General features: G+C 62.4%; 2 protein-coding genes across 3 annotated transcripts in view; one reads left to right on the forward strand and one right to left on the reverse strand.

The window, feature by feature from the left end:
- Positions 1–72: 72 nt before the first annotated feature.
- C19H19orf25 (chromosome 19 C19orf25 homolog) lies at positions 73–6,154 on the forward strand. Of its 2 annotated transcripts, XM_050770924.1 has the most exons (4): positions 73–136; positions 398–529; positions 4,211–4,337; positions 6,008–6,154. In XM_050770924.1, the coding sequence occupies exons 2-4, from the start codon at positions 400–402 to the stop codon at positions 6,099–6,101; spliced, it is 351 nt and encodes a 116-aa protein (XP_050626881.1). In that variant the 5' UTR covers positions 73–136; positions 398–399; the 3' UTR covers positions 6,102–6,154. The 2 variants fall into 2 exon arrangements, with proteins under 2 accessions (XP_050626881.1, XP_050626880.1); XM_050770923.1 differs by lacking the exon at positions 6,008–6,154 and having other exon boundaries at positions 4,211–5,291.
- Positions 6,110–24,108, reverse strand: part of APC2 (APC regulator of WNT signaling pathway 2) — a 27,575-nt gene continuing 9,576 nt past the window's right edge. The window contains 12 exon segments of the mRNA XM_050769985.1: positions 6,110–11,555; positions 11,558–14,115; positions 17,298–17,512; positions 18,311–18,427; positions 18,605–18,682; positions 19,137–19,276; positions 20,776–20,871; positions 21,583–21,973; positions 22,403–22,501; positions 22,666–22,743; positions 23,431–23,547; positions 23,672–23,780. Of these exon segments, the coding sequence (XP_050625942.1) occupies positions 9,067–11,555; positions 11,558–14,115; positions 17,298–17,512; positions 18,311–18,427; positions 18,605–18,682; positions 19,137–19,276; positions 20,776–20,871; positions 21,583–21,973; positions 22,403–22,501; positions 22,666–22,743; positions 23,431–23,547; positions 23,672–23,780 (6,487 nt within the window). The 3' untranslated portion in view covers positions 6,110–9,066.

Raw genomic sequence — 24,108 nt, forward strand, 5'->3', positions numbered from 1 at the left:
AGCCTCGCGATGAGCGGCGGGCCGGCGCGAGAGGAGGCCGGAAGCGCGTGTGACGTGATCGGGGACGGGGCGGTGCTCCGGCCGGAAGCGGAGGTGGCTGCATCGCAGACACTCTGGGCTGGGGTTCCGAGCCCAGGTAGGTGGGGAGAGGCTGGCGACTGGGGTTACCGCGGGGAAACTGAGGCAGAGGTTGAGCCAGACCCTGAAGCCTTGGCCACCATGTTGTTGGGCGGAGGGAGGGTCAGGGCCCGGCGAGAACCCAGAGGGGCGGGACAGGGCGGGCTTCCTTGGGAGCGGGGCCGCGACGGGTGCGTACGAGTTCGCTGGGCGGGAGGAGCGGCCCGGGCAAAGGCGGAGAGGTGGACGCCCGGGTCAGCGCTCCCTTCCCCGCCTGCAGAGATGGGCTCCAAGACCAAGAAGCGCGTGCTGCTGCCCACCCGCCCAGCGCCCCCCACGGTGGAGCAGATCCTGGAGGATGTGCGAGGGGCGCCGGCAGAGGACCCAGTGTTCACCACCCTGGCCCCGGAAGGTAGGGGGAGACCTGTCCCGGGGAAAGGCGGACCTGAGACCCCGGCAGCAAGGGGGACGGGAGAGAAGCACACCCCTAACTCCTGACCCCACGCCCTGGGAATCCCAGTAACGTGGGCACGATCCATATCCTCTCCGAGCCTCCCTCTCCGCCTCTGTAGAGTGGGACTGATTTTCAGAGGGTCCTTCAGGCAGGGGAGGAGGCCAGGCGCTGTGGTTCAGGCCTGTAAGCCCAGCACTTTCGGAGGACGAGGCGGGAGGATCGCTTGAGCCCAGGAGTTCGAGACCAGCCTGGCCAACATGGTGAAACCCCGTCTCTGCTAAAAATGCAAAAAAAGAAAAAAAAATGTTAGCTGGGCATAGTGGCAGGCGCCTGTAATCCCAGCTACTGGGGAGGCTGAGGCAGGAGAATCGCTTGAACCCGGGAGGCAGAGTTTGCAGTGAGCCGAGATCATACCACTGCACTCTGGCCTGGACCACAGTGAGACTCCGTCTCAATACTAATAATAATAATAAATAAATATAAATAAATAAATAAAGTAAAACAGGGGTGGTAAGCTAGGGCCCGCCAAACCCTGCCCTTGGCTGTTTTTGTAAGGCCTGGGAGCTATGAATGGGCTTCACTTTTTTAAATTGGGGTGGGTGAAAAAACGTATCTGACACCTGAAAGAGGTATGAAATTCAGATTTCAGTGTTGATAAGTAAAGGTTTACAGCACACGGCCAAATGCTCTCACACCAGAAGGGCAGAGTTGAGTAGTGGGAGCAGAGACTCTAGCTTTTGGCGGGAAAGCTCGTCCACTCCTGATTTATGAGGTGGAAGCTAGTCAGAGACCAAGGGGTTCGGCAGTGCAGTTGGGCGAATTTTGTGTTCTCTCGATGAGGCTCATTCATTCATTCATTCAAGTCTTTTCTTGAGCACTTCTTTGTGCCGAGCTCTGGGCTCAGAGCACTGTTAATGCACAAGTGAACAAAAGAAACAAGAATGCCCGCCCCAGGCTGTTCTAGACGGGCAGGCGTAGAGGGGTGGTGCCGGCACTGACATTAAATGAAAATGAATCAGCCAGGTGCGGTGGCTCACACCTGTAATCCCAGCACTTTGGGTGGCTGAGGTGGGCGGATCATTTGAGGTCAGGAGTTCAAGGCCACCCTGGCCAACATAGTGAAACCCCATCTCTACTAAAAATACAAAAAAATTAGCCAGGCATGGTAGTGCATGCCTGTAATCCCTGCTACTCGGGAGGCTGAGGCAGGAGAATTAGCTTGAACCCGGGAGGCGGAGGTTGCAGTGAGCTGAGATTGTGCCATTGCACTCCAGCCTGGGCGGCAGAGCAAGACTCACTCTCAAAGAAAAGAAAATGAGTCATGTGGAATGACAGAAACTGAATTTTTATGGGAACATTTAAAAAAAGTAATATTAGAAAATTCTGGGGCCAGGTGTAGTGGCACATGCCTGTAATCCCAGCACTTTGGGAGGCTGAGGCAAGAGGATGACTTGAGGCCAGGAGTTCAAGACCAGCCTGGACAACATAGTGAAACCCATCTCTACCAAAAATATACAAATTAACTGGGTGTAGTGGCGTGCACCTGTGGTCTTAGCTACTCAGGAGGCTGAGGCAGGAGGATTGCTTCTGCCCAGGAGTTGGAGGCTCCAGCCTGAGTGACAGCGAGACCCTGTCTCTGAAAAAAAAGCAAAGAAAAATCGAGGCCGGGCGCGGTGGCTCAAGCCTGTAATCCCAGCACTTTGGGAGGCCGAGACGGGCGGATCACTAGGTCAGGAGATCGAGACCATCCTGGCTAACACGGTGAAACCCCGTCTCTACTAAAAAATACAAAAAACTAGCCGGGCGAGGTGGCGGGTGCCTGTAGTCCCAGCTACTCAGGAGGCTGAGACAGGAGAATGGCCTGAACCCGGGAGGCGGAGCTTGCAGTGAGCTGAGATCCGGCCACTGCACTCCAGCCTGGGCGACAGAGCGAGACTCCGTCTCAAAAAAAAAAAAAAAAAAAAAAGCCGGGCGCGGTGGCTCACGCCTGTAATCCCAGCACTTTGGGAGGCCGAGGCGGGCGGATCACAAGGTCAGGAGATCGAGACCACGGTGAAACCCCGTCTCTACTGAAAATACAAAAAATGAGCCGGGCGCAGTGGCGGGCGCCTGTAGTCCCAGCTACTCGGGAGGCTGGGGCAGGAGAATGGCGTGAACCCAGGAGGCGGAGCTTGCAGTGAAAAAAAAAGAAAAATCGAGTGGCTTTTTCCATTTAGGCATATTTTAAGTGCCCAGGAGCCTCTCATGGCTGGTGGCTGGTGTGGCCCAGCATCGGTGGAAGGTGTGCGCATCATCTGGAAGGTTCTGTTGGCCGGTACCGGTCCAGGTGCCTGAGTTGTGTTTATTCCCAGCATGCAGTTGGGGTCTTTATTCCCAGCATGCAGTTGGGGTGTTTATTCCCAGCATGCAGTTGGGTCATCTGAGGGCGCTGGGGCCATGGTTTCAGCATCATGGGCTCGGGTCCATGGCCGTTGAGTGTGGGGAAACTGAGGCACGCTGTGCCGGGGGCGGGGGACTCATAGAAGGTAGAGGGGCCTCCTGTGCTGGCCTGCCTTCATCCAGGCACTGCCCGGCCTTTCCCACCCTGTTGCTAAAGCAGGAGGTGACTGGTGATTTGATCAGCCCAGGCTTGTGTGGCACGTGCAGCCTTCGTCATTGCGAGACCACACTGCCGAGGGGCAGGCCAGAGCCGAGGAGACCCTGACGCTTCTCTGAGTGACCTTAAAGTCTGTGCTGCACTGGGCTTGCATACTTTGGGGGCCAGGGAGCCTTACATGGTTTCCGCCGTATGCGGGAGTCACCAGGACGTGAGTGCCCACCTCTCACCCTTGCCGCCCCGCCTCACTAAGTGTGGGCTCCATGAGGTTGCACGGCCCCTGGAGAGATCTTCGATGGCGGGCTTGTTGCGTCTCTGGCTTCCAGTGAGAGCAGGAATGAGAGCCAGGCCGGCTCAGTGGAGCCCATCTGGGTGGGTGCCACAGCTGTTGCAGGAATGGAAGCCCCAACCGCAGGAGGGCCACTGCTGGCCAGGCTCAGCTCTTTCTCTGACCCCATCCCTCTGGTCACACGCTTTGTTAAGGTGGGTAGCCTAGAGCTGGAAGCCCTTCTTGCCACCCAGCCACTGTGCCTCTCCCAGCTGATGGGCCAGGAAGCCTCCATTATTTGATATTTATTTATTTATTTATTTATTTATTTAATGAGACAGGCTCTAATGAGACCCTGTCACCCAGGCTGGAGTGCCATGGCGCGATCATAGCTTACTGTGTCCGCGGCCTCCCAGGCTCAAGCAATCCTCCCACCTCTGCCTCCGGAGAAGTAGGGACCACAGGTGCATGCTACCATGCCCAGCTAATTTTTGTATTTTTTGGGAGAGATGGGGGTCTCACTGTGTTGTCCAGGCTGGTCTCTAACTCCTGGGCTCAAGTGTTCCTCCCGCCTCAGCCTCCCAAAGTGCTGGGATTACAGGCTTGAGCCACCACACCTGGCCACTTTCGTCATCTTAAAAAGACCCCGGCTGGCAGCTCACACCGGGACTGCAGGGAACCCTGCCCTTTGGGGGCGGTAGTGAGGTGTGCCCAGGAGGCTGCCCTCCGGGGTTCCCTGGTCAGCAGACAGTGATGCTGCTGTGTTCTATCCCAGACCCCCCAGTTCCCTTCAGGATGATGGAGGATGCAGAGGCCCCAGGAGAGCAGCTCTACCAGCAGAGCCGGGCCTACGTGGCTGCCAACCAGCGGCTGCAGCAAGCGGGCGACGCGCTGAGGCAGAGGTGTGAGCTCCTGCGGCGAGCTGGCGAGGACCTGGAGCGGGAGGTGGCCCAGATGAAGCAGGCAGCACTACCGGCGGCGGAGGCTGCCTCCTCAGGCTGACCTCTCGGGGTCCGCAGGCCTGGGCAGCGCATGAGGTGGCCTGCGCCCGGGCTTTCCCTAGGGGTCCCTTGGCACCAGACGCATTCATGGGGTCCCAGCCTGGGTGGGTGTCTGACACAGGCACCCCTCCTGACGCTGGGGCTGCGGTTCATCCGTCGTCCCATTCATGCCAAGTTGGTGGGACCCACCCAGCTGGCTCTGTCCTGCGTGACCTGAGGGCCCACTGGGGTTTGGAAGAGGATAAGGACCTTACTGCTCTGCTGCGATTCTGTCCTCGGCTCAAGGTGGCCATGCTCTGTGGTGGGGCCCCTGGGAGCAGGCGCCACCTCCTTCCTCCCGGGGGCAGGCACTCGCCCGCCCACTTCTGAGTCCAGGTGTCGGGATCGAGGTGTTAACTGTGATTCTATCCAGCGAGTGCCCACCCGATGTCAGAGCAGCCTGGGGGCCAGCACGAGCCCCTGACCCCACTTCCTTCCGGGCTCTGGGCTCCTCCCACGAGCCACGTTGATCTTCACAACGACCCTGGGCTGCTGGGGTCACTCAAGCAGCCCTGAGACCCAGCCAGGCTGGGCGCAGCTCCACGGCACGGGTGTCTCCCAGCCACTGCCCTTGCTGGAGGACTGCTGTGAGTCACCGGCCCGGAGCCCAGGGTGTCCTGGGCCTCACAGCCACCCTCTGGCCGGAGCACGTCCTGGGCCTGATTCCCTGCGGTTCTGGCCCCGAGGGAAGGGGCATTAGGGCGGCGGAGGGACTTGCGAAGGGCTTTTCATCCTAGACATCAACTCGAGTGGAAACCTGGGCCAGGTGGCCCAGAGGCTGGGCCCGGAACATAAACCCCTTTGTGTGTGTCTGGCGGTCTGATTGGTGCCTCTGTGAGTGGCCCCTTCCCGGGGCTCTGGAAGCTGGGGAGGGATGAGCACTGGCGACCCTGGGAACCCTGCTCAGTCCTGCCCAGCACCGCATACAGGGACCGTCTGCCTGACTCAGAGACCTGGGGCTGCCTCACCCTCTCTCCAGACCCACAGCCAGCTTTGTTTCTGGAATGTGGAAGATGTTTCTTATTCCCTGAAGAGAGGGGGCCTGCCACACACAGCCTGGGAGGCGCCTCATCCGGAAACAGGGACTTGGCTAGCCGGCCTGGGCCCTGGGGACTTCTCACTGGTCACTCTTCTGAGTCCGCTCACCTGGCCGAGGGGTGTCCCGGCAGGATCTCAGGGTGGAAGGTGGGGAGGGGCAGCTCCTGCCATCCCTTGCCGCCCTGCACTTCTCTGCTGCTTGCAATCAAAGCTTTCCTCTCCCCGCGCTGGGCCAGGGCTGTGCTCCCTGAAGTGACTTTGATGTGGGGCCGTCCCAGCTCCTAGTTGCTCATGGATGCTTCCTGCCCCACACTGGGGCCTGCCATAATAACTGGCCCAGGTACCAACACCCAGGTTGGACCCCCTGGAGCCCGCTCTCCCTCGGGACCAGGGGGAGACTCCTGGCCTCACCCAGTGCCCCCCTAGCCATCTGGGTGGGGTGCCCCCAAGTAAACCCTGTGCCCCCAGTGTCTGCTTTCTGGCTCTGCTTCCAGGGGTCTAACCTGGGCGGTCTCCTCAGCAAATCTGCCTCAGCACATAGACGGCGATGAACCCGCCTTGCCCGCAGCCCATTTGAGGAACGGGTGATGGCGGCAGGCAATTCAACAGCTCAGTTTATTAAATGTGCGCGGGAGTCGGACAGCTGATGGTGTCCTCACGCTGAACAGATGGCTTTACATTTAGGGGAGGACAGGCTGTTACTATTTACACATTCGTTTAACACTCAGAGACCCGGTACAAAAACGTGGGGTGGCAGCTAGGGGAATCCGAGACAGACCAGGCGTGCGTCGTCGGGGCTGGACCGGGGCAACAGATGGGGCGGGGTGAGGTAATGCTGTCAGAGCTCGGGAGGACCACGCCGGTGGGCACAGCAGCCCGAGTTCAGCACCCACGTGTGGTGGTGTTGGGGGCCAGTGGCGGTCACCGTCCATCAGCCTCAGGACACTGCCACCCTCCCTGCGTCCTCAGACCCTCAGTTCCTTAGGATTCTGGCCCTGGAGTGTCGGGGCAGACGACCCCTTGTCACCCTGGTGCAGAGAGGCCGGTGGCCAGGCAGGGGCCGCGGTGGGCATACCTTGAGTTAATTGTCCAGAGGCCACCAACTGCCTGTCCCCTCCTGGAGACAGCTGGACTGGGCAGTGAGGTGTGGCTGTAGCCCCCGCGGCAGGGGGTGGAGAAGGCGAAAGTGAGCTCAGGACTCAGGGTGGCGGGCAGGGCCAGTGGCCAGGTTGCACTCCCTGCTGCTGGGCAAGGTGGCATGGGCAGGGGCCGGCCAGACCCAAGTTCTGTGAGCAGCACCAGGTGTCTCCCCATCATCGCTGCCACCATGCTCCCCCCAGAGGTAGCTCTGGGAGTTCCCCACGGCCCACATGGGGAAACAGAGGCAGGGAGCCGGGAGAGCACCGCCCAGAGACTTACCGTGTGTGGAAGGCAGTGCTGCACCACCTTGCACAACCCTGGCCCTGTCACCAGCGACCCAGTGGCTGGCTGCGTCCTACCCCTTGACGATTAGAGGTGCAGCTGGCCAGGGCGAGCATGAGGGTGAGCACGTGTTTGGCATCCCCAAGTCCAAAAGCCCCGGAAGAGACCCCAGGCTCCCCCTCAGGCCATGGATGGGGACAGCAAGTGTGAGATCCCCGCTGGGTCCTGAAAGGGGGCTCCTGGCAGGCAGGAGGTCGCCCCACTCAGCCTGCATTCTCCCCGCTCTCTGCTCAGCCACCCGTGAACCCCTCTTCCCCCAAAACAGCCCGACAGCCTCGCCTGGCTGCGAGGTCCTAGGAGGGAGGATCGAGCACCTTCAGCACGAGACGTCCTCCCCGGAGCTCCTCATCCTGCAGGGCGCGGGCCCAGAGCATGGGGTGCAACATGACATGCATTCAGAGAAGCAGCAGCGTTAACTGGGGGTGGGGGCTGGGGTCAGCTTCTCTCACAGTGACCCTGAGTTGAGGACAGCGCCTTCTGCCAGAAAGGCTGGCCTTGCACATGCTGGGGACAGGACGCAAGGGATGGTGGTATCCGTGATGGGGCTGGGGTTTCCTTCTGAGCTCCACCGACCCAATCCTCAAACCCCGCTTCCCTTCTCCCGGAGAAGGCACCTTGGGCGGTGAGTGTGTGCCCTCGGCCTGGGCAGATTCGTGTGTGAAGGCAGCGCCTGCCCGAGCTGGGATTCTGCAGAAAAGAGGTCGTCGGCTCCCTCTGCAGGATGAGGCGTTGCCCCAGTCCCAGAGCCCTGGCCCCTGCGAGTCCCACCCCACGCAGGAGACCCAGCTCCCATCCTCCCCGGCCAGGGGATGAGGCAGCCAAGCCCCCCAGGCCCCTCTGTCAGCTTTCACCTCATCTGGCAGTAAGTACTCCCCAGCCCTGTGTTCGCCTGCCGGAAGGCCCCCGGACCTCCGGCCTCGTCCCAGAGCCCCGAGTGGAAGGCAAGGCTGGGTTCCCGCTGTCCCCGCCCCAGCTGTGCTGTCTCTGGAGTCCTAGGGTCTAGCACTTTATGCATCATGAACCAGAAGAGAATTGAAAAGGGACAAGATCAGCAGCAGTGCAGTCCTGGGCAGTGACCACGCCCACATGTGATGGTCTCCGTAACGTGCAGGCTCCGCTGGGGAGAGGCCAGCGCGGCCTCCAGGTCCCAGGGCCTCGGGCTCACGGCCGGGACTCCCCTCAGTCTTCTTTCCATTGACCTCGCCTGCCGCGGCTGGGCCGGGCCGATCCTGACTCCAGCGACCCTTGGGGTCGCCCCAGCTGGAGCCAGCATCTCTGGGCTGGGGTCCAAATAGCCGGCCCGGCGTCTGCACCAGGGTTCCAATGTGCGCAGCCCGCTGCCTTTCAGTCTTCCGCCAAGGGGTGCAGCAGGCAGGGGGATCCGTTGGCCCCTGCCCCTCCCACCCCCACCCTTTTGGGCTCCGCCGGGCGCTTGGGCTCCGGGTTCCCTGAACACCGTCGGGGCGGGGCTTCCTGCCGGGGATCGGCCACACCCCCACCTCGCACTCCCACAGCTGGGGCTGAGAATGAAAACAAACCCTGCAAAGCCCTCATTAGCGAATTACCCGCGGCTGCCGTGATTACAGGCTTCGCCCCTGCGCGCCGCGGAGGCCCCCAGCTGGCAGGCCCGCCGTGGCGCCGCCCTCCGCGAGCCTCGCCCCACCTGCGGCGGGCGCCGTCCCCTCCCCAGCGCTGCCCCTGCGAAGCAGCGGATCCAGACCCGGACCCGAAGGCTGCCGCCTCCCTCGCCCGGGGTCAGGCAACGGCTCCCGACAGGGGAAGGGCCGCGCGCTCAGGGCTGGGCCCGGGCGCCCTCACCAGCGCTCCACGGCCGGGACTTGAGGCCCAGCGGCCGCCCCGTTTCCTCCTGGACCCCCGCGATACAGAGGCAAGGTCTTCCGGTGAGGCGCAAGGCCGCAGTGCACTGAGCGGGGGCTCTGAGGGTGGTGGGGCTCAGGTGGGCAGAGGCCCTGGGGCGACCTACGGGGAACATCTACAGCGCAGGCCCATGGGGCAGCCAGACCCGGCCGCAAGGCCGGGAGAGAAAGTTCCAGAAGGCCGGCCTAGGCCACTATTCCAGGAGGGTGGCGGAGGAGGTGGCCGGGGCTTTCTCCGCGGCCGAGTCGGTGGTGGCTGCGACCACCATGGGGCTGGGCACATAGTTGAAGGGGGGTACTCGGGCCGAGCGGCTGGGGGAGCCGTGCCGGCTGGCGGGGAAGCCCCCCACGGCGACCCCCAGGCCCTCGTGCACGAAGGGTGCGGAGATGGGAGCCTTGGCGAGGCTGGGCCCGTCCACGTCGCTGCCAAGGAGGGAGAGCTGGCCGCTAGCGGGGGCCCCGGGGGGCTCCCTGCTCTCCAGGCTCGGGGACGTGCTGGAGTTGGTCTTGGGGGCGGCGACCTCCTCAGTCTGGACCACGGCGTCGCTGGTCTTGCGCGGCGGGGGCCCGGCCGGGGCGTCCTCGGGCGTGGAGCCCCGCAGTGGCAGGGCCGTGGCGGGCAGCGTGCTGCGCAGGATGTGGGGCACGTCCTCGTCCCGGATGCGCCGCCACGTCGTGCCCGGCGCAGCCACCCTGGGGAGCGACCGGGGCTCTCCGTCGCTGCTGCGGCGCGCGGCGTCGGCTGGGGCTGGGGCAGCCGGGACGGCGCCGTCGGGTCTGCGGGCCACGCTGATGTGCGGCAGCGACGCGTAGCGCTTCACCGTCTCGGGCCGGGCGGCAGGCGCGCGCACGGGCAGGCGGGACGGGCTCTCGGAGCTGGTGCGCCGGGCAGGGCGCTCGCCGGGGCCGGGTCGGGCCGCGGGGGGCCGCTGCCGGGCCGGGGCCTGCCGGGGTGCCGCTCGGAGCTCTTCGCAGCGCGAGGAGCAGAGGAAGACGGCGGGCAGCGCGGGCCGGCCGCGGCGGGGCGAGGTGCCTTGGGGGGCAGAGGCCGCAGACTCGGCCGAGGATAGCTCGGAGCGGCGGCGCCGCAAGCCCGGTGACTCCTTGATGAAGGTCAGCTGTCGCCGGAAGCCTGAGCGGTCGGAGGACTCGCTGCCGCTGGAGAGGGCCGAGGCCACGCGCACCAGGCCCAGGCGGCCACCGCGGGCCCCCGGGCCAGCCTCGGTCCCCGCCCGGCCCCTGGGGCCCGGCTCCGGGACCGCCCGAGCCAGCGGGGGCGGCCCCCGCCGGGCCGGCTTCTGCATGAACGGGATACGCACGGGCGACCTCTGCGTCTTGTGCTGCTTCGCCAGAAGAGTGCGCGCCGGCGTCTTGGGCACTGGGGAGGCCCCGGGGCCGGGCAGGGGCCCTGCAGCCTGAGTGACCAGGGGGCGCTTTCTGGGCAGGGGCTGGGAGGCGGGCGAGGTCTGGGAGGAGCTGGAGGAGGGGGTCTTGGCGAGGCGGGCGGGCGGTGTAGCGCTCCTGGGGGGCTGGCTCAGCGTCCCCAGCTCCGAGGTCTTGCCAGGCCGGTGTAGGCTCCGCGACCGCTGCTGTCCGGGGCTGGGGACCTTGGCTGGAGCTGCGGACTGTGCCAGGCAAGGGGGCGCCACCTTCCGCGGTGTGGCGCGGGGGCCGGGGGTCCCTTTGGGCTGGGCACGAGGTGCCGGACTGGGCACATAGATCACTGTTCGTCCCCGGAGCACAGCTGGCACCCCGGGCGTGGTCTTCTGTGTGCCACGTGGCTTCTCTGGGCCTGCAGGGGAACGGGGGCTCCCGCTGGTCTTGGCTGAGGCTGCGCCCCGTTTCTCTGGCCGCCGGGCACTGCCCATTTCGCCCCCCGCCTGTCGTCCCTTCCTGTGTTTGGGGGGCTGTAGGGTAGACCCCACTGACAGCCCGGATACAAAGGACAGGATGGAGTCGGACTCGGACGAGGCCTCGCGCGTGGCAGCTGCTGCCTGGTGCAGCCACGTGACGATGGAGTTGGCGCCCTCCTGGATGGCGCGCCACTCCACGCTGTCCAGGTCAGAGGCCCGGTCCGAGCCCGCTGCCTCCTCGCCGTGTTCCCGGGACCCCTCCGCAGGCCGCTCATCCAGCCGGGTGGCTCGGGGCTTGCGGCGCCGCAGGCCGGACACGGGCCGGCGCCTGGGCAGGGCCGAGCTGATGCACCGCTGCAGAAGCTCCTCCGCGGCCCGCGGGCTGGGCGAGCTGTCGCGTCCGCCTCTCGGGCCCGGGTCCTTGGTGACCGCGGGCTCCTGGCCTCGTGGACTGACGGAGGGCGGCTCCGGGGGCTCGGGCTCGCTGAGGGAGCTGGCGGAGGAGCTCAGGGAGTAGCACGGCGGGGTCTCGTCAGCAATGAGGCTGGGCTGGGCCCGGGTGGGCGGCGGGGCGGATGGTGCGGCCTTGGACGGGGCAGGGGCCTCCTTCCGGCCCTGCAGGCGCTCGCGGGTAAGAGCGCGGGGGATGGCCGATGTGCGCCGGTGGGTGGGCGTGGGCGCAGCTGCCGGGGGCTCCTCGTCCGAGTCGTTGCCATAGAAGCAGTACACGGCCTCCTCGGTGGGCGTTGTGAGGCACAGCGACTGAAGTGCCCCGTCCCCACGGGTCCGGCCGGGCTTCGAGTCGTCCTTGTCTGCGGGGGCGCTCGGGGCCGGCCCAGGGGCAGCTCCAGCCCTGCTCGGTTCTTGCCGGTGCCCCGAGCCTGCTCCACGCTGCGGCCGGCGCCTCCCGCCTTGTGCCGGTGCCCCACGGCCTGCCTGGCAGAGGTGGGGCGGCCGGTGGGTCTTTGCCTGCCCTCTGGTCCCCCGGGCTGGTCCCTGGGGGGTCCCTGCAGTGTCTCGTCGCTGAGGGAGGCGGCGCTGGAGAAGTTGACTGGCGTGCCCTCCGCGGAGTCAGTGCAGGAGTCGTCCTCCTGGGCCCGGGCAGGGGCGGGCACCAACATGTAGACGGGCACGGGGAGCGCGCGGCGACCTGGCACCAGCGCCGAGGCCACCTTGCGCAGCCTGGCAGGCACAGCGGCCCCCAGGCACTCCCGCAGCAGCTCCAACTCCTGGTCCGCGGCACCGCGGGGGCGAGAACCCGTGGGCGCTGGCCCCTCCTCCCGTCGCCGGTGCCCTGCAAAGTGGAGGCCGGCGCCCCCTGTGCCCCCGCCGCGCTCTGGGCAGGCCGAGGGCAGCAGCCGCAGCTCCACGTCCTGCTGCACGTAGTGCTCGTGCAAGGCCAGCGCGCTGAGGCTCGAGGCGCACGAGAAGTTCTCATCCGGCTTCTCCACGGTGAAGCGCACGCTGCCTGCGTCCAGCTCAGACGGCAGCCGGCAGCGCTCTCGGCAGTCGGCGATGTCCAGGAAGCGCTTCACGTAGCTCTCCCACTGCAGGCTGAACTGGCTGGCCTCGGGGGGACCCTGCGGCGCAGGCGCTAGTGGCGGCGTCTTGCTCCGGCTGGGAGGCATTGTCTGCCCGGGGCTGTCGGGCAGTTCGCTAGGGCTGATGGTGCCGCTGCCCTGCCCGCTGCAAGGGTCACTGGGGATGGAGCTGGCAATGGACGGGCTCTCAAAGCTACCCAGCGAGCTCACAGAGCTGCAGCGGCTCAGCACCAGCGGTGTCTCCTGCACGTAGTTCTCTGAGGAGCTGGACGGCGTGGCGTCCTCCACCCCCAGGCCCCGGCCTCGGTTGCGCCGGGGAGCCGGAATGGCTACGGGCAGCGAGGTGGCCCCGGGTGCCCGCCACACGCTGTCCAGCTCAGCCTCGCCGGGGCCCGCCTCCTCCAGCCCCTCCAGAGAGGAGTCAGTGTCATCCAGGTCACCGCCCTCGCTGGGGCCTGGGCGGCCGGCAGAGGACAGTGAGGAAAGGGAGCTGCATCGGGACAACGAGAGCGGACCCTCCTGCGCCACCAGCTTCTGCAGTGCCTTGCTGGCCACGGACAGCGGGGCGGCTGCTAGCTTCTCAGGAACTTTGCTCAGGTGGTCTGCCGGCAGCCAGGCCTGCTTCCGGGCCCCTGGAGAGGTTCCAGGCCCCGCGAGGGGCTCCGCACCCGCCCTTGAGGCACCCTCGAGCAGTGGCACGTGCTGGTAGGTAGGTGACAGCTTGATGGTACGCACGCGGGCGTCGGCGGATGTGGCTTCACGGGCAGGCGGCTCGGCCTGGCTGCCCGGCAGGTCAAGGTCAAGCCGGCTGGGCCGAGGCTGCCCACACCTGGGGTCCTCGCGGCGCGAAGCCAGTGCGGCCAGCGGGCAAGGCAGCATGTGTTCACGTGGGCAGTACCCATCGCTGGCACTGCCACTGTTGAGGCTGTCGTTGGAGAGGCTGGCGTGGGCCGCCTTGAGCCGCAGCAGCGGGTGCGCCCGGCTTCCTGCCTCTCGCCGCCCACCCTCCGGGCCGCGGCATGGGGAGCAGGACTGGGCGCGGCCCTCCCGTGGCGCCTCCTGCCCCGGGTCTCCAGAGCTGAGGCTGAAGCTATCGTCGGACGAGGTATGCAGGGCGGAGATGTCCTCCACCAGCTGGTCGATGCGCGCCACTGCAAGCGCCAGCTTGGCCTTGGCCTTGGCCGCCACGGCCGCCTCCCCACTGGCGTCCTTCTCTGCCTCCTTGCCGCCTCGGCGGGTGGGCGGGGTGCGGGCCAGCGCCTGCCCCTGCAGGAAGGGGCTGCCCAGGAAGAGGGACAACGCGGCAGGGCTGGCTGGCTCCCCGGTGGCCGCGGCCGCGGCCAGGGATGACGGTGCATCGTCGTCGTCAAAGCAGCCAGAATCGGAAGCATAGTCTTGGGCCAGGCCGTCCAGGTGTCGCAGGGGCGGCAGCGGCTTCTTGCTGGTGGCCTCGGCTGCCGGCGGGCGGTGCTTCTCCAGGTGCTCCAGCGCCTGCGCCAGGTGCCGTGCGTCCAGCTCGGCCTCCAGCGCCCGCTGCTTGCGCACGTACAGGCTGGGCACGCAGCTGCCTGGGGACACGGCGGTGGCGGCCGCCTGGTGCTTGGCAGGTCGATGGGCGAGCAGGTTGCGCAGGGCGGCGGCGCTGCCCATGGCGATCATCTTGTGTTTGGAGTGCACCAGATTGCGCAGCATGCCCACAGCGCCCAGGTCCCACAGCAGCTCCTGGTCTCGCGCGCTGCGGGCTGATAGGTTCCAGAGTGTGCCGCATGCGTTGCTCACGATGGTCAGGCTGTGCGAGGTCAGATGCTGCAACAGCGTCTGCAGGCAGTTGTGATCCCGGAGCACCTGCCTGTGGGCACAGGGCGGGTTAGCCTGGGCCACCCCCCACCCTCCCCTGCTCACCCAAGGGTGGGGAGGCCAGATGTGGCAGATAAAAGCAAACCCATCTGGTCAGGTTTGGATCTCGGAAAGACTAATTTTTGGTATATGTCCCAAAGATTGCATGAGACAGACTATAACTAAATTTTTTTATTTTTATTTTTTTGAGATGGAGTTAAAAAAAAAAAAAAAAAAAAAGGCCAGGTGCAGTGGTTCACGCCTGTAATCCCAGCACTTTGGGAGGCCTTGTGGGGCGGATCACCTGAGGTCAGGAGATGGAGACCATCCTGGCCAACATGGTGAAACCCTGTCTCTTTTAAAAATACAAAAATTAGCTGGGTGTGGTGGCGGCGCCTGTAATCCCAGCCATCCGGGAGTCTGAGGCACGAGTACTGCTTGAACCCAGGAGGCAGAGGTTGCCGTGAGCCAAGATCGTGCCACTGCACTCCAGCCTGGCAAGAGAGCAAGACTCCATCTCCAAAAAAAAAAAAAAGTGAAAAACAGCATGAATAATATCCTATATGATATCTGGGATATACTTAGATTCTGTCTATATCTTTTTTTATTTTTTTTTATTTTTGAGAGTCTCACTCTGTGATCCGGCCTGGAGTGCCGTGGTGCGATCATGGCTCACTGCAGCCTCCAACTCCTGGGCTCAAGCAATCTTCCTGCCTCAGCCTCCCAAAGTGCTGGGATTCCACAGGCATGAGCCACTACGACCAGGTAAAAATAATACTTTGTGTTTTCATAAATAACATGTAAATGTTTTTATTTTAATGTTACTTATTTAACAACTTTTTTTTTTTTTTTTTGAGACGGAGTCTCACTCTGTCGCCCGGGCTGGAGTGCAGTGGCCGGATCTCAGCTCACTGCAAGCTCCGCCTCCCGGGTTTACGCCATTCTCCTGCCTCAGCCTCCCGAGTAGCTGAGACTACAGGCGCCTGCCACCTCGCCCGGCTAGTTTTTTTTTTTTGTATTTTTTAGTAGAGACGGGGTTTCACCGTGTTAGCCAGGATGGTCTCGATCTCCTGACCTTGTGATCCGCCCGTCTCGGCCTCCCAAAGTGCTGGGATTACAGGCTTGAGCCACCGCGCCCAGCCAACAACATTTTTATTTTAATATATATATATTTTTTTTCTGAGATGGAATTTCACTTTTGTTGCCCAGGCTGGAGTGCAGTGGTGCGATCTCGGCTCACTGGAAACTCCATCTCCCGGGTGCAAGCGATTCTCCTGCCTCAGTCTCCTGAGTAGCTGGGATTACAGGCGCCCACCACCACGCCTGGCTAATTTTTGTATTTTGTGTTTTTTTGAGACAGGGTCTTGCTCTGTTGCCCAGGCTGGAGTACAGTGGTATGATCTCAGCTCACTGCAACCTCCGCTTCCTGGGTTCAAGCAAGTCTCCTGCCTCAGCCTCCCAAGTAGCTGGGATTACAGGCGTCCACCACCCCACCTGGCTAATTTTTGTGCTTTTAGTAGAGATGGAGTTTCACCATGTTGGCCAGGCTGGTCTTAAACTCCTGACCTCAGGTGATCCGCCCAGCTTGGCTTCCCAAAGTGCTGGGATTACAGTCATGAGCCACCACGCCCAGCCAGTAAGTTAATTTTTAGTATTAGTATATCCCATGCGTATTTGGGATGTATTTCAATTAAAAATATTTATTTTTATAAATAAGTACTCTTTATTGTTTGGTAAATACTTTAATAAAGACAGTTATATTGATATGATTTAAAATAAATTTGAGACAGGGTCTCACTCCATCACCCAGGCTGGAGTGCAGTAGCTCGATCACAGCTCACTGCGGCCTCCACCTCCTGTGCTCAAGTGATTCCTCCACCTCAGCCTCCTCAGTAGCTGGAACTACAGGTGGATGCCAAGCCCAGCAAAGTTTTTTTCTTTCTTTCCTTTTTTTTTTTTTTTTTTGAGACAGAGTTTTGCTCTTATTGCCCAGGCTGGAGTGCAGTGGCGCGATCTCGGCTCACTGCAAGCTCCGCCTCCCGGGTTCCCGCCATTCTCCTGCCTCAGCCTCCCGAGTAGCTGGGACCACAGGTGCCCATCACCATGCCCAGCTAATTTTTTTGTATTTGTAGTAGAGACAGGGTTTCACCGTGTTAACCAGGATGGTTTGGATCTCCTGACTTCATGATCCGCCCATCTTGGCCTCCCAGTGGGATGACAGGCATGAGCGACCGCGCCCGGCCCACACCTGCCTAATTTTATATTTTTAGTAGAGATGGTTTTCTCCATGTTGGTCAGGCTGGTCTCGAACTCCCGACCTCAGGTGATCCGCCTGCCTCGGCCTCCCAAAGTGCTGAGATTCCAGGTATGAGGGACCCAGCCCAGCCTGATGTAACTTTTTTTTTTTTTTTGGGACAGAATCGTGCTCTGTTGCCTGGGCTGGAGTGCAGTGGCGCAATCTCAGCTCACTGCAACCTCCGCCTACTGGGTTCACGCCATTCTCCTGCCTCAGCCTCCCGAGTAGCTGGGACTACAGGAGCCCACCACCACGCCCAGCTAATTTTTTGTATTTTTAGTGGAGATGGCATTTCACTGTGTTAGCTAGGATGGTCTCGATCTCCTGACCTCGTCGTGATCCGCCTGCCTCGGCCTCCCAAAGTGCTGGGATTACAGGCGTAAGCCACCGTGCCTGGCTGCCTGAATTTTTTTTTTTTTTTGAGCTGGAATTTCGCTCTTGTTGCCCAGGCTGGAGTGCAGTGGCGCAATCTCAGCTCACCGCAACCTCTGTCTCCTGGGTCCAAACGATTCTTCTGCCTCAGCCTCCCGAGTAGCTGGGATTACAGGTGTGCGCCACCACACCTGGCTAATTTTATGTTTTTAGTAGGGACCGGGTTTCTCCATGTTGGTCAGGCTGGCCTTGAACTCCCGACCTCAGGTGATCCGCCCGCCTCAGCCTCCCAAAGTGCTGGGATTACAAGCGTGAGTCACCACGCCTGGCCTGAAGTAATTTTTAATGTAATAAATCCGCATTTTAGTATATCTCACACAGTATTTGGGACATATTTATGCTGCAAATAGCAGCCCCAGGGGAAGCCTTGGGAGCATCCGTTCACGGGAGGACAGTGCCCAGCCCAGATCCCCTGTGCCCGCCCCGAGTGCAGCTGCCTGTGTGCGGGTAGGGGGGTGGGGGCTGACCTGTAGTCCTCACGGGTGGCGATGAGGCTGGACACGTTGCGGAGGATGCCGCCGCCGCTCTCGATGATGGCCAGCGAGTTGCTCTGGCACTTGTAGGTCAGGGTGCTCACCAGGAAGCCCAGGGCGCCGTCCACCTGGCAGATGGCCGCCTTGTTCTCCGTGCTGTGTGCAGACAGATTCCACAGGGCACTCAGCACACTCTTCAGGGTGGACTCCTGGATGAGGGGCGGGAGAGGGGCGGGTCAGGGCCTGAGTAGGCCGGGAAGAAAGGCTCCCACACTCACGTTCAGTGAGGTGGTTTTTTTTTTCTTTTTGAGACGGAGTCTTGCTCTGTCGCCCAGGCTGGGGTGCGGTGGCCGGATCTCAGCTCACTGCAAGCTCCGCCTCCCGGGTTCACGCCATTCTCCTGCCTCAGCCTCCCGAGTAGCTGGGACTACAGGTGCCCGCCACCTCGCCTGGCTAGTTTTTTGTATTTTTTAGTAGAGACGGGGTTTCACCGTGTTAGCCAGGATGGTCTCGATCTCCTGACCTCGTGATCCGCCTGCCTCGGCCTCCCAAAGTGCTGGGATTACAGGCTTGAGCCACCGCACTCGGCAAGGTGGTTTTTTTTTGAGATGCAGTATTGCTCTGTTGCACAGGCTGGAGTGCAGTGGCACAACCTCCGCCTCCCACGTTCAAGCGATTCTCCTGCCTCAGCCTCCTGAGTAGCTGGGATTAACAGGCATGTGCCACGACGCCCGGCTATTTTTTTTTTTTTTTTTGTAGAGACGGGATTTGACCCTGTTGGCCAGACTGGGCTCGAACTCCTGACCTCAAGTGAGCCACTGCACCTGGCCCACACTTGCTTTCAAAGAGCAGTGACATGAGGAGTGAGCCCCAGCCGGTCTGAGGCTGGACCACCTGCTAAGCAACTAACAACTTGATTTCTTCCCAAGTCAGAGAGCTCGCCCGCTGCCGCCAGCGTCTCCTTCCAGTGACTGAAGAACCATCCCTGCCGCCCACCAGGTGCCCACCTTGGTGGCCCGCAGGACACACTGCACCAGGGCTGTCACGCTGCCCGCCTCCCTCAGCACCTTCTTGCTGTTTATGTCGGCCCTCCAGGACAAGTTCCGAAGGATGCTGGACACCACCTGCGTGGGGTGAGGGGCAGGTGTGGTGGGACTAGGGTCTAGGCCTCCCAAACCCCCCAGCAAGTGTGAGGCTGCAGAGTGGGACGGGACCCCCCCGCCAGCCCACCACACCCCTGGGGAGGGGCCTCTGCCTGTCAGGACGCCCTGGAAGGCTGTCCCCAGCACCCTGTCCTGTACCTGGTGGAGCTCCTCACTGTCCGAGGCCAGCTGGGCCACGATGGCCTCCATGCAGCCCCGGCGCGCACACAGGGTGGCCTGTTGGGGGTGATGCAGCCAGGGTCACGGGGTGGGGCAGGAGGGAGACGGCGCCCCTCACCTCCCAGCCCCGTCTGTGCTGCAGCTGCAAACCCGAACCCCTGCTGATCCTGACCACCATGGGAGGGTTACCCCATGCTCAGGTCGGGAAACTGAGGCCCAGACGGGCAGACACCCAGCCTCGGGGCCCCCCCTACAATGAGGGCCATTTTCTGCAGAGGCAGCATCAGGGCGGGTGTGAGGACACCGCTGGGTGGAGGAGGTCCAGCACGGGCTCCCGTCCCCCAACATCTCACTCTCTGGGCCTCAGTCTACCCGTCTGCAAGTTGGGGACAAGTGGCCCCAGCTCTCAGGGCTGTTTCAAGGCTGGGATGAGTTGGAAGGAGGCTCAGACAGTCCCTGGAAGACCGGATGAGGGGAGTGCCAGTCCCGCCCACCCACTGCCCCTGGGCACCTTGTTGGCAACATCCCCAAAGGTGAGGTTGGTGAGGGTCATGCCCGCGTAGCGGCGCAGTGCCAGGTTCAGCGGGTCCCGGGTCATCTTGTGCATCTCATAGTCAACCTGCAGCAGCTCTGCCACGGCCTGCAGCCCACCTGTGGGGACCCGACAAGGTTGGCAGGGACGGCCCTGCCCGCTCCCTTGCTCCACCTTGCTCCCTTGCCCAGACGCCCTCCCTACCCCCCAGATGTGTCCTCCTCAAGTCCCCCTTCCAGGCTCAAGTCTGAGACCTCCTCCAGGAGCCGGCAGGGCCTCACCCTGCTGCCAGACCCACAGGGGTACCCCCAGTGCCCTGTGACTGCCACTCCTGCCTCCTGTCAGCCCTCGGCCCTGGCTCACACTTCCTCCAGCCGCTGGGCCTCTGCACCTGCTGTTCCCTCAGCCTGGAATGCTCTTCCTTGCCCTGTTTGGTAGGTGCCTCGGGGAAGGGCCCCTGCATCCTCTAATAATCCACTCCAGGACCATCAGATGGAGAGCAGCGTCCCCAGCACAGACAGGGCTGTGGTGATGGGTGACGGTCACACCCACCCTCTTCACTCGCCCAGCTCTCCCATTCCAAAAGGGGGAATCAACGGGGAGATGGTGCCTGGGAGTCAGAGGGAGACGACTTGTCACCAAAACACTTTTCTCCCCCTTCAAAGACAACAGAGGCAAATCTGACTTCTCAGGGCAGGGGTGGGTCAGTGGAGACATCCTTTGGGGAAGTGAGTTAGGGACATGTCTCAGAAAACTTCCAGACCGAAACACATACATCCAGGTTCACCACAGCATGGTGCCCAGAGCCAGGAGTAGGGAGCAGCCAGAGCAGGACAGGTGGGTCAGCACAGGGTGCCCCAGCCACACGATGGGACGTCACGCGGCCTCAGAAAGGAGCCAGGCTTTGGCCGGGTGTGGTGGGTTGTTCCACCTGGAATTCCAGCACTTTGGGAGGCCGAGTGGGGGCAGATCACTTGAGGTCAGGAGTTTGAGACCAGCCTGACCAACGTGGTGAAACCCCATCTCTACTAAAACTACAAAAATTAGGCGTGGTGGCGGGCGCCTGTAATCCCAGCTACTTGGGAGGTGGAGGTTGCAGTGAGCTAAGATTGTACCACTGCACTCCAGCCTGGGCAACAGAGTGAGACTGTCTCAATAAATAAATAAGTTACAGCAAGACTTTTGTTTTTGAGACAGGGTCTGGCTCGGTTGCCCACTCTGGAGTGTGGTGGCGTGATCATAGCTCATTGCACCTTTGACCTCCTGGGCTCAAGGGATCCTCCCACCTCAGCCTCCCCAGCAGCTGGGACTAATTTTTTATTTATTTGTAGTGATGGGGGGGGGTCTCATGATTGTTGCCCAGCCTGGTCTCGAACTCCTGGGCTAAAGTGATCCTCCCGCCTCAGCCTCCCAGGTATGAGCAGCCTCACCCGACCTCAATTACTTTGATATTGACAAAGAGAAGATGTTGCAATGTCCTCAAACGTAAGCCGCCACATAGGGCTCCAATCCCCATCCTGACCACACAAGCTCAGATGACCCAGCCTCTGTCCCTTTAACAGCTGAGGAGCTGTTCGGGGGCTGGAGGACGGCTCCCCAGAGGAGCTGGGACACTCACCCAGCTCGTTCATGGCACGGCGGTACTCCTCGTCAAAGGACAGCTTCATAACCGCACAGGTGGCCTGGCAGATCTGCGGCTCGATGGGGACCGGGGCTGTGGGCACAGAGACCAGATCAGAGCCCCCATTCCCAGGAAATGTCCCAGCTGACTCCGGAAGGTTCCCCCCGCCCCACCCCCTAGGCCTGAAGGATCCCAGGAACTTTACAAATGGCTGCAAAGCTGGGGCTTCGTTTCCCAGCCTCTCTAAGATGGGATGAGGGGGTGGCCTCCCTCACTCAGCCTTGGGAAGGGAGGTGAGGTAGTTCCTGGAGCACCACACCTTTTAGCTGTGCTGCTGTCCTTTTAATAAAACTTATGAGACAAGGTCTCGCTCTGTTGCCCAGACTGGAGTGCAGTAGCATGATCTCGGCTCACTGCAGCCCCAAATTCCTGGGCTCAAGCAATTCTCCTGCTTCAGGCTCCCAAAGTGCTGGGATCACAGGTGTGAGTCCCGGCCCCCGGCCCCCATATTAACTTTGCGATCAACTGCAAAAAAAGAATCTCCAAGTCTGCACCCAAGTTTCGAGAGCTACCCACGATCCATCCATGCATTCAACGACTTAGGGAGCGTTTACTCTGCGCAGGTACAATCATGGGCGGGTCTTCTCCCAACGTCAAAGGCCCCCACAGGCCTCGGCCTGGTACTGCAGCCTCCAACTCCAGAAGGCAGGCAGCAAAGGCTGGAGGTCCTCAGTCGCCCACCCCCCGGGAAGCCCTAGCTGCACGTTAATTGCGCAGAGGGGGCCCACCAGGCCAGGCACTCACCGCCGCTGGCGCCGCCTCCCTCGGGCGCGCCGTCTCGGGCCTGCAGCCAGTCCCAGCAGGTCTCGCAGTAGGCACGGATCTGCTCCAGCACGTGCAGGACGCGCATCTCCTTGCGTGCCAGGCCCTGGTCCGGCTGCGAGAAGACGATGTTGTGCAGCGCCGCGTTGGCGCGCATGCGTGCGTCTTTGGCGCCCGGTGCTCCTGGGGCCCCGGCGCGACCCCCGGCCGCGGCCTCAGTGCCGTGGAGGATTTGCAGCAGCAGTGGCAGACAGCCCGAGCGGCGCATGGCCACGCAGCTCTCGGGCGAGCTTGACATGGCCAGTAGCGTGCGCGCTGTATCCTCCTGGTCGCGCGTCGCCAACATGGACAACAGCCAGAAGACCACCTCCACCTAGGGGGAGGGCAGGGTCAGGGTGGGGTCCCTCACCTGCCCCCGCACACCTGGAAACCCGGTGGGAGCCCTGTGACCCCACGCACAACTGGGGACGGATGGGGGAGGTGGTGCCAGGAGGCTGCACACGTGCTTCGGGGAGGCTGGCCCCCCTCACCTGGCATTCCTAGGGTGGCAGCACTCAGCCAAGGGACTCCACAGGGACACCTATGGTGCCCCACTCAGGCCCCCGCTACGGGATGTGTTTCCCCATCCACTTCGCCAGGCCCCCAGCTTCTCTGTAAGCTGCACGCCAGGGAGGGGCCTTCCTACACCCAACGGGGTGCTGGATGGAGGCCTGGGAGGGCACCACATCTGGCAAGGATGCAGACCTGATCCCCCTCCCAGCCCTGACAGCTGCGCCTGCCCCCGTTCCGCCCTCCCCCTCACCTTGCTGTTGCCCGGTTGAGGGGTGCCATCCTCAGGGTGTGTGGGGACCTCTGTCTCCGGGTCCTCGTCCACCGGCACAGACTTCACCGCCAGCAAGGCCTGCAGGGAGAGGACCAGGGTGGGGGAAACAGTCCTAGAGCACCCCAAAAAGCACCCAGCCTGCTCGCCCATGATGATGTGGGTGGGGGCAAGCAGGACTCTAGGAGCCCCGTTCTGCCTGGGCCGACACCACCCCTGGGCCCTGGCTCTGCCCCATTCGGTACCTGGGGCTCTGTCTGCTGCACTCGGTCCTGCGCCTCCAGCAGCTCCTTGTCAATCTGCTCCAGGCGCGAGGCGCGGATCTGCTCACGACAACAGGAGGGCGAGTGCTGGGGCTGACCCCGCCCCCGGCTCCAACCCCGCCTTCTCCCTGGGATGACCCCACCCTGGGATGACCCCACCCTGGGAAAACCCCACCCCGGGCTCTGACCCTGATTCTTCCTGAGGTGACCCCGCCCCAGGCCCTGACCCCACCCCTTCCTGGGATGACTTCGCCCCTGGGCTCTGACTCTGTCTTCTCCCTGATCCAGCCCTGCCTGCTCCCTAAGCCCTGCCTCCTAAGCTATGACCCCACCCACTGTCTTAACCCCGCCTTATCCTTCTAGACCCTGCCTTTATCTAGCCCATCCCAGGCTCTGACTCCTCCCACTTCCCATTTGGGCTCCACCCAGAACCTAGACGTCATCCTTCTAGGCCCCACCCACCCACTGATCTGGCCTTGCCCACAGGCCACGCCACCTTCCACTGTCCCACCCCCCCCACCCTTGTGCTCAGGCTCTGCTCTGAGACTCCTCCGACCCCACCCACCAACACCTCCAGCTTCCGGCTCCGCCTGCTGAACTAGACCCCCCCCACCCGCCAAACCAGGAGGCATGAGACTCCTCCCATTATCCCAGACCCCGCCCATAGTAAATCTCTGCACCCTGATTTGCCCACTGGCACAGGGCCCCACCTATCACCGCACCGCCCCACCCCGCCCACCACCGCACCTGTGCCCGCTGCACCATCTCGTCCGAGGTGCCGAAGCGCTCCTCCATCAGCGAGCGGATGTGCTGGGCCTCGAACTCAAGTTGCTGCCGGATCAAGTCCATCTGCATCGAGAACTGCTGGGAAAGGCAGGCGGGCGGGCCACGGTGAGGGGCGCCTGGGCCACGCCCCGTTCCTCCCCACGCCGCTTCCTGCAACCTAGGTGGGCAGGCGTGCTGCCCCCTCCCTCCCCGGCCCGCTCACCGTCTCCACGTGCGGCAGCTCGTCCAGGCGCTTGGACAGGCCCTGCAGCTGAGAGTAGTACCAGAGCTTCTCCTTCTCCTCCTTCTCAATCTCATTCAGCAGCAAACACCTGGGGGAGCAAGTCAGTGGGGGAGGGCTCAGAGGGCGGAGCCATGTATATGTGTTTATTTTGATATTTGTACTCACTTGTTGGCGCTTACTGTATGCCAAGTTGTTTTTTTTTTTTTTTTTTTTTTTTTTTTTTTTGAGACGGAGTCTCGCTCTGTCGCCGAGGCTGGAGTGCAGTGGCGCGATCTCGGCTCACTGCAACCTCCGCCTCCAGGGTTTACGCCATTCTCCTGCCTCAGCCTCCCGAATAGCTGGGACTACAGGCGCCTGCCAGCATGCCCGGCTAATTTTTTGTATTTTGTTTTTAGTAGAGACGGGGTTTCATCTTG

Source organism: Macaca thibetana, chromosome 19 (assembly GCF_024542745.1).
Source record: "Macaca thibetana thibetana isolate TM-01 chromosome 19, ASM2454274v1, whole genome shotgun sequence".
Lineage (NCBI taxonomy): Eukaryota > Metazoa > Chordata > Mammalia > Primates > Cercopithecidae > Macaca > Macaca thibetana.

What these genes read in the sequence shown, in the direction of transcription:
- C19H19orf25 (XM_050770923.1), top strand. Translation starts at nt 400, where the DNA reads ATGGGCTCCAAGACCAAGAAGCGCGTGCTGCTGCCCACCCGCCCAGCG. An exon ending in CACCACCCTGGCCCCGGAAG is followed by an intron (nt 530 to 4,210) that starts GTAGGGGGAGAC and finishes GTTCTATCCCAG; the next exon opens with ACCCCCCAGTTCCCTTCAGG.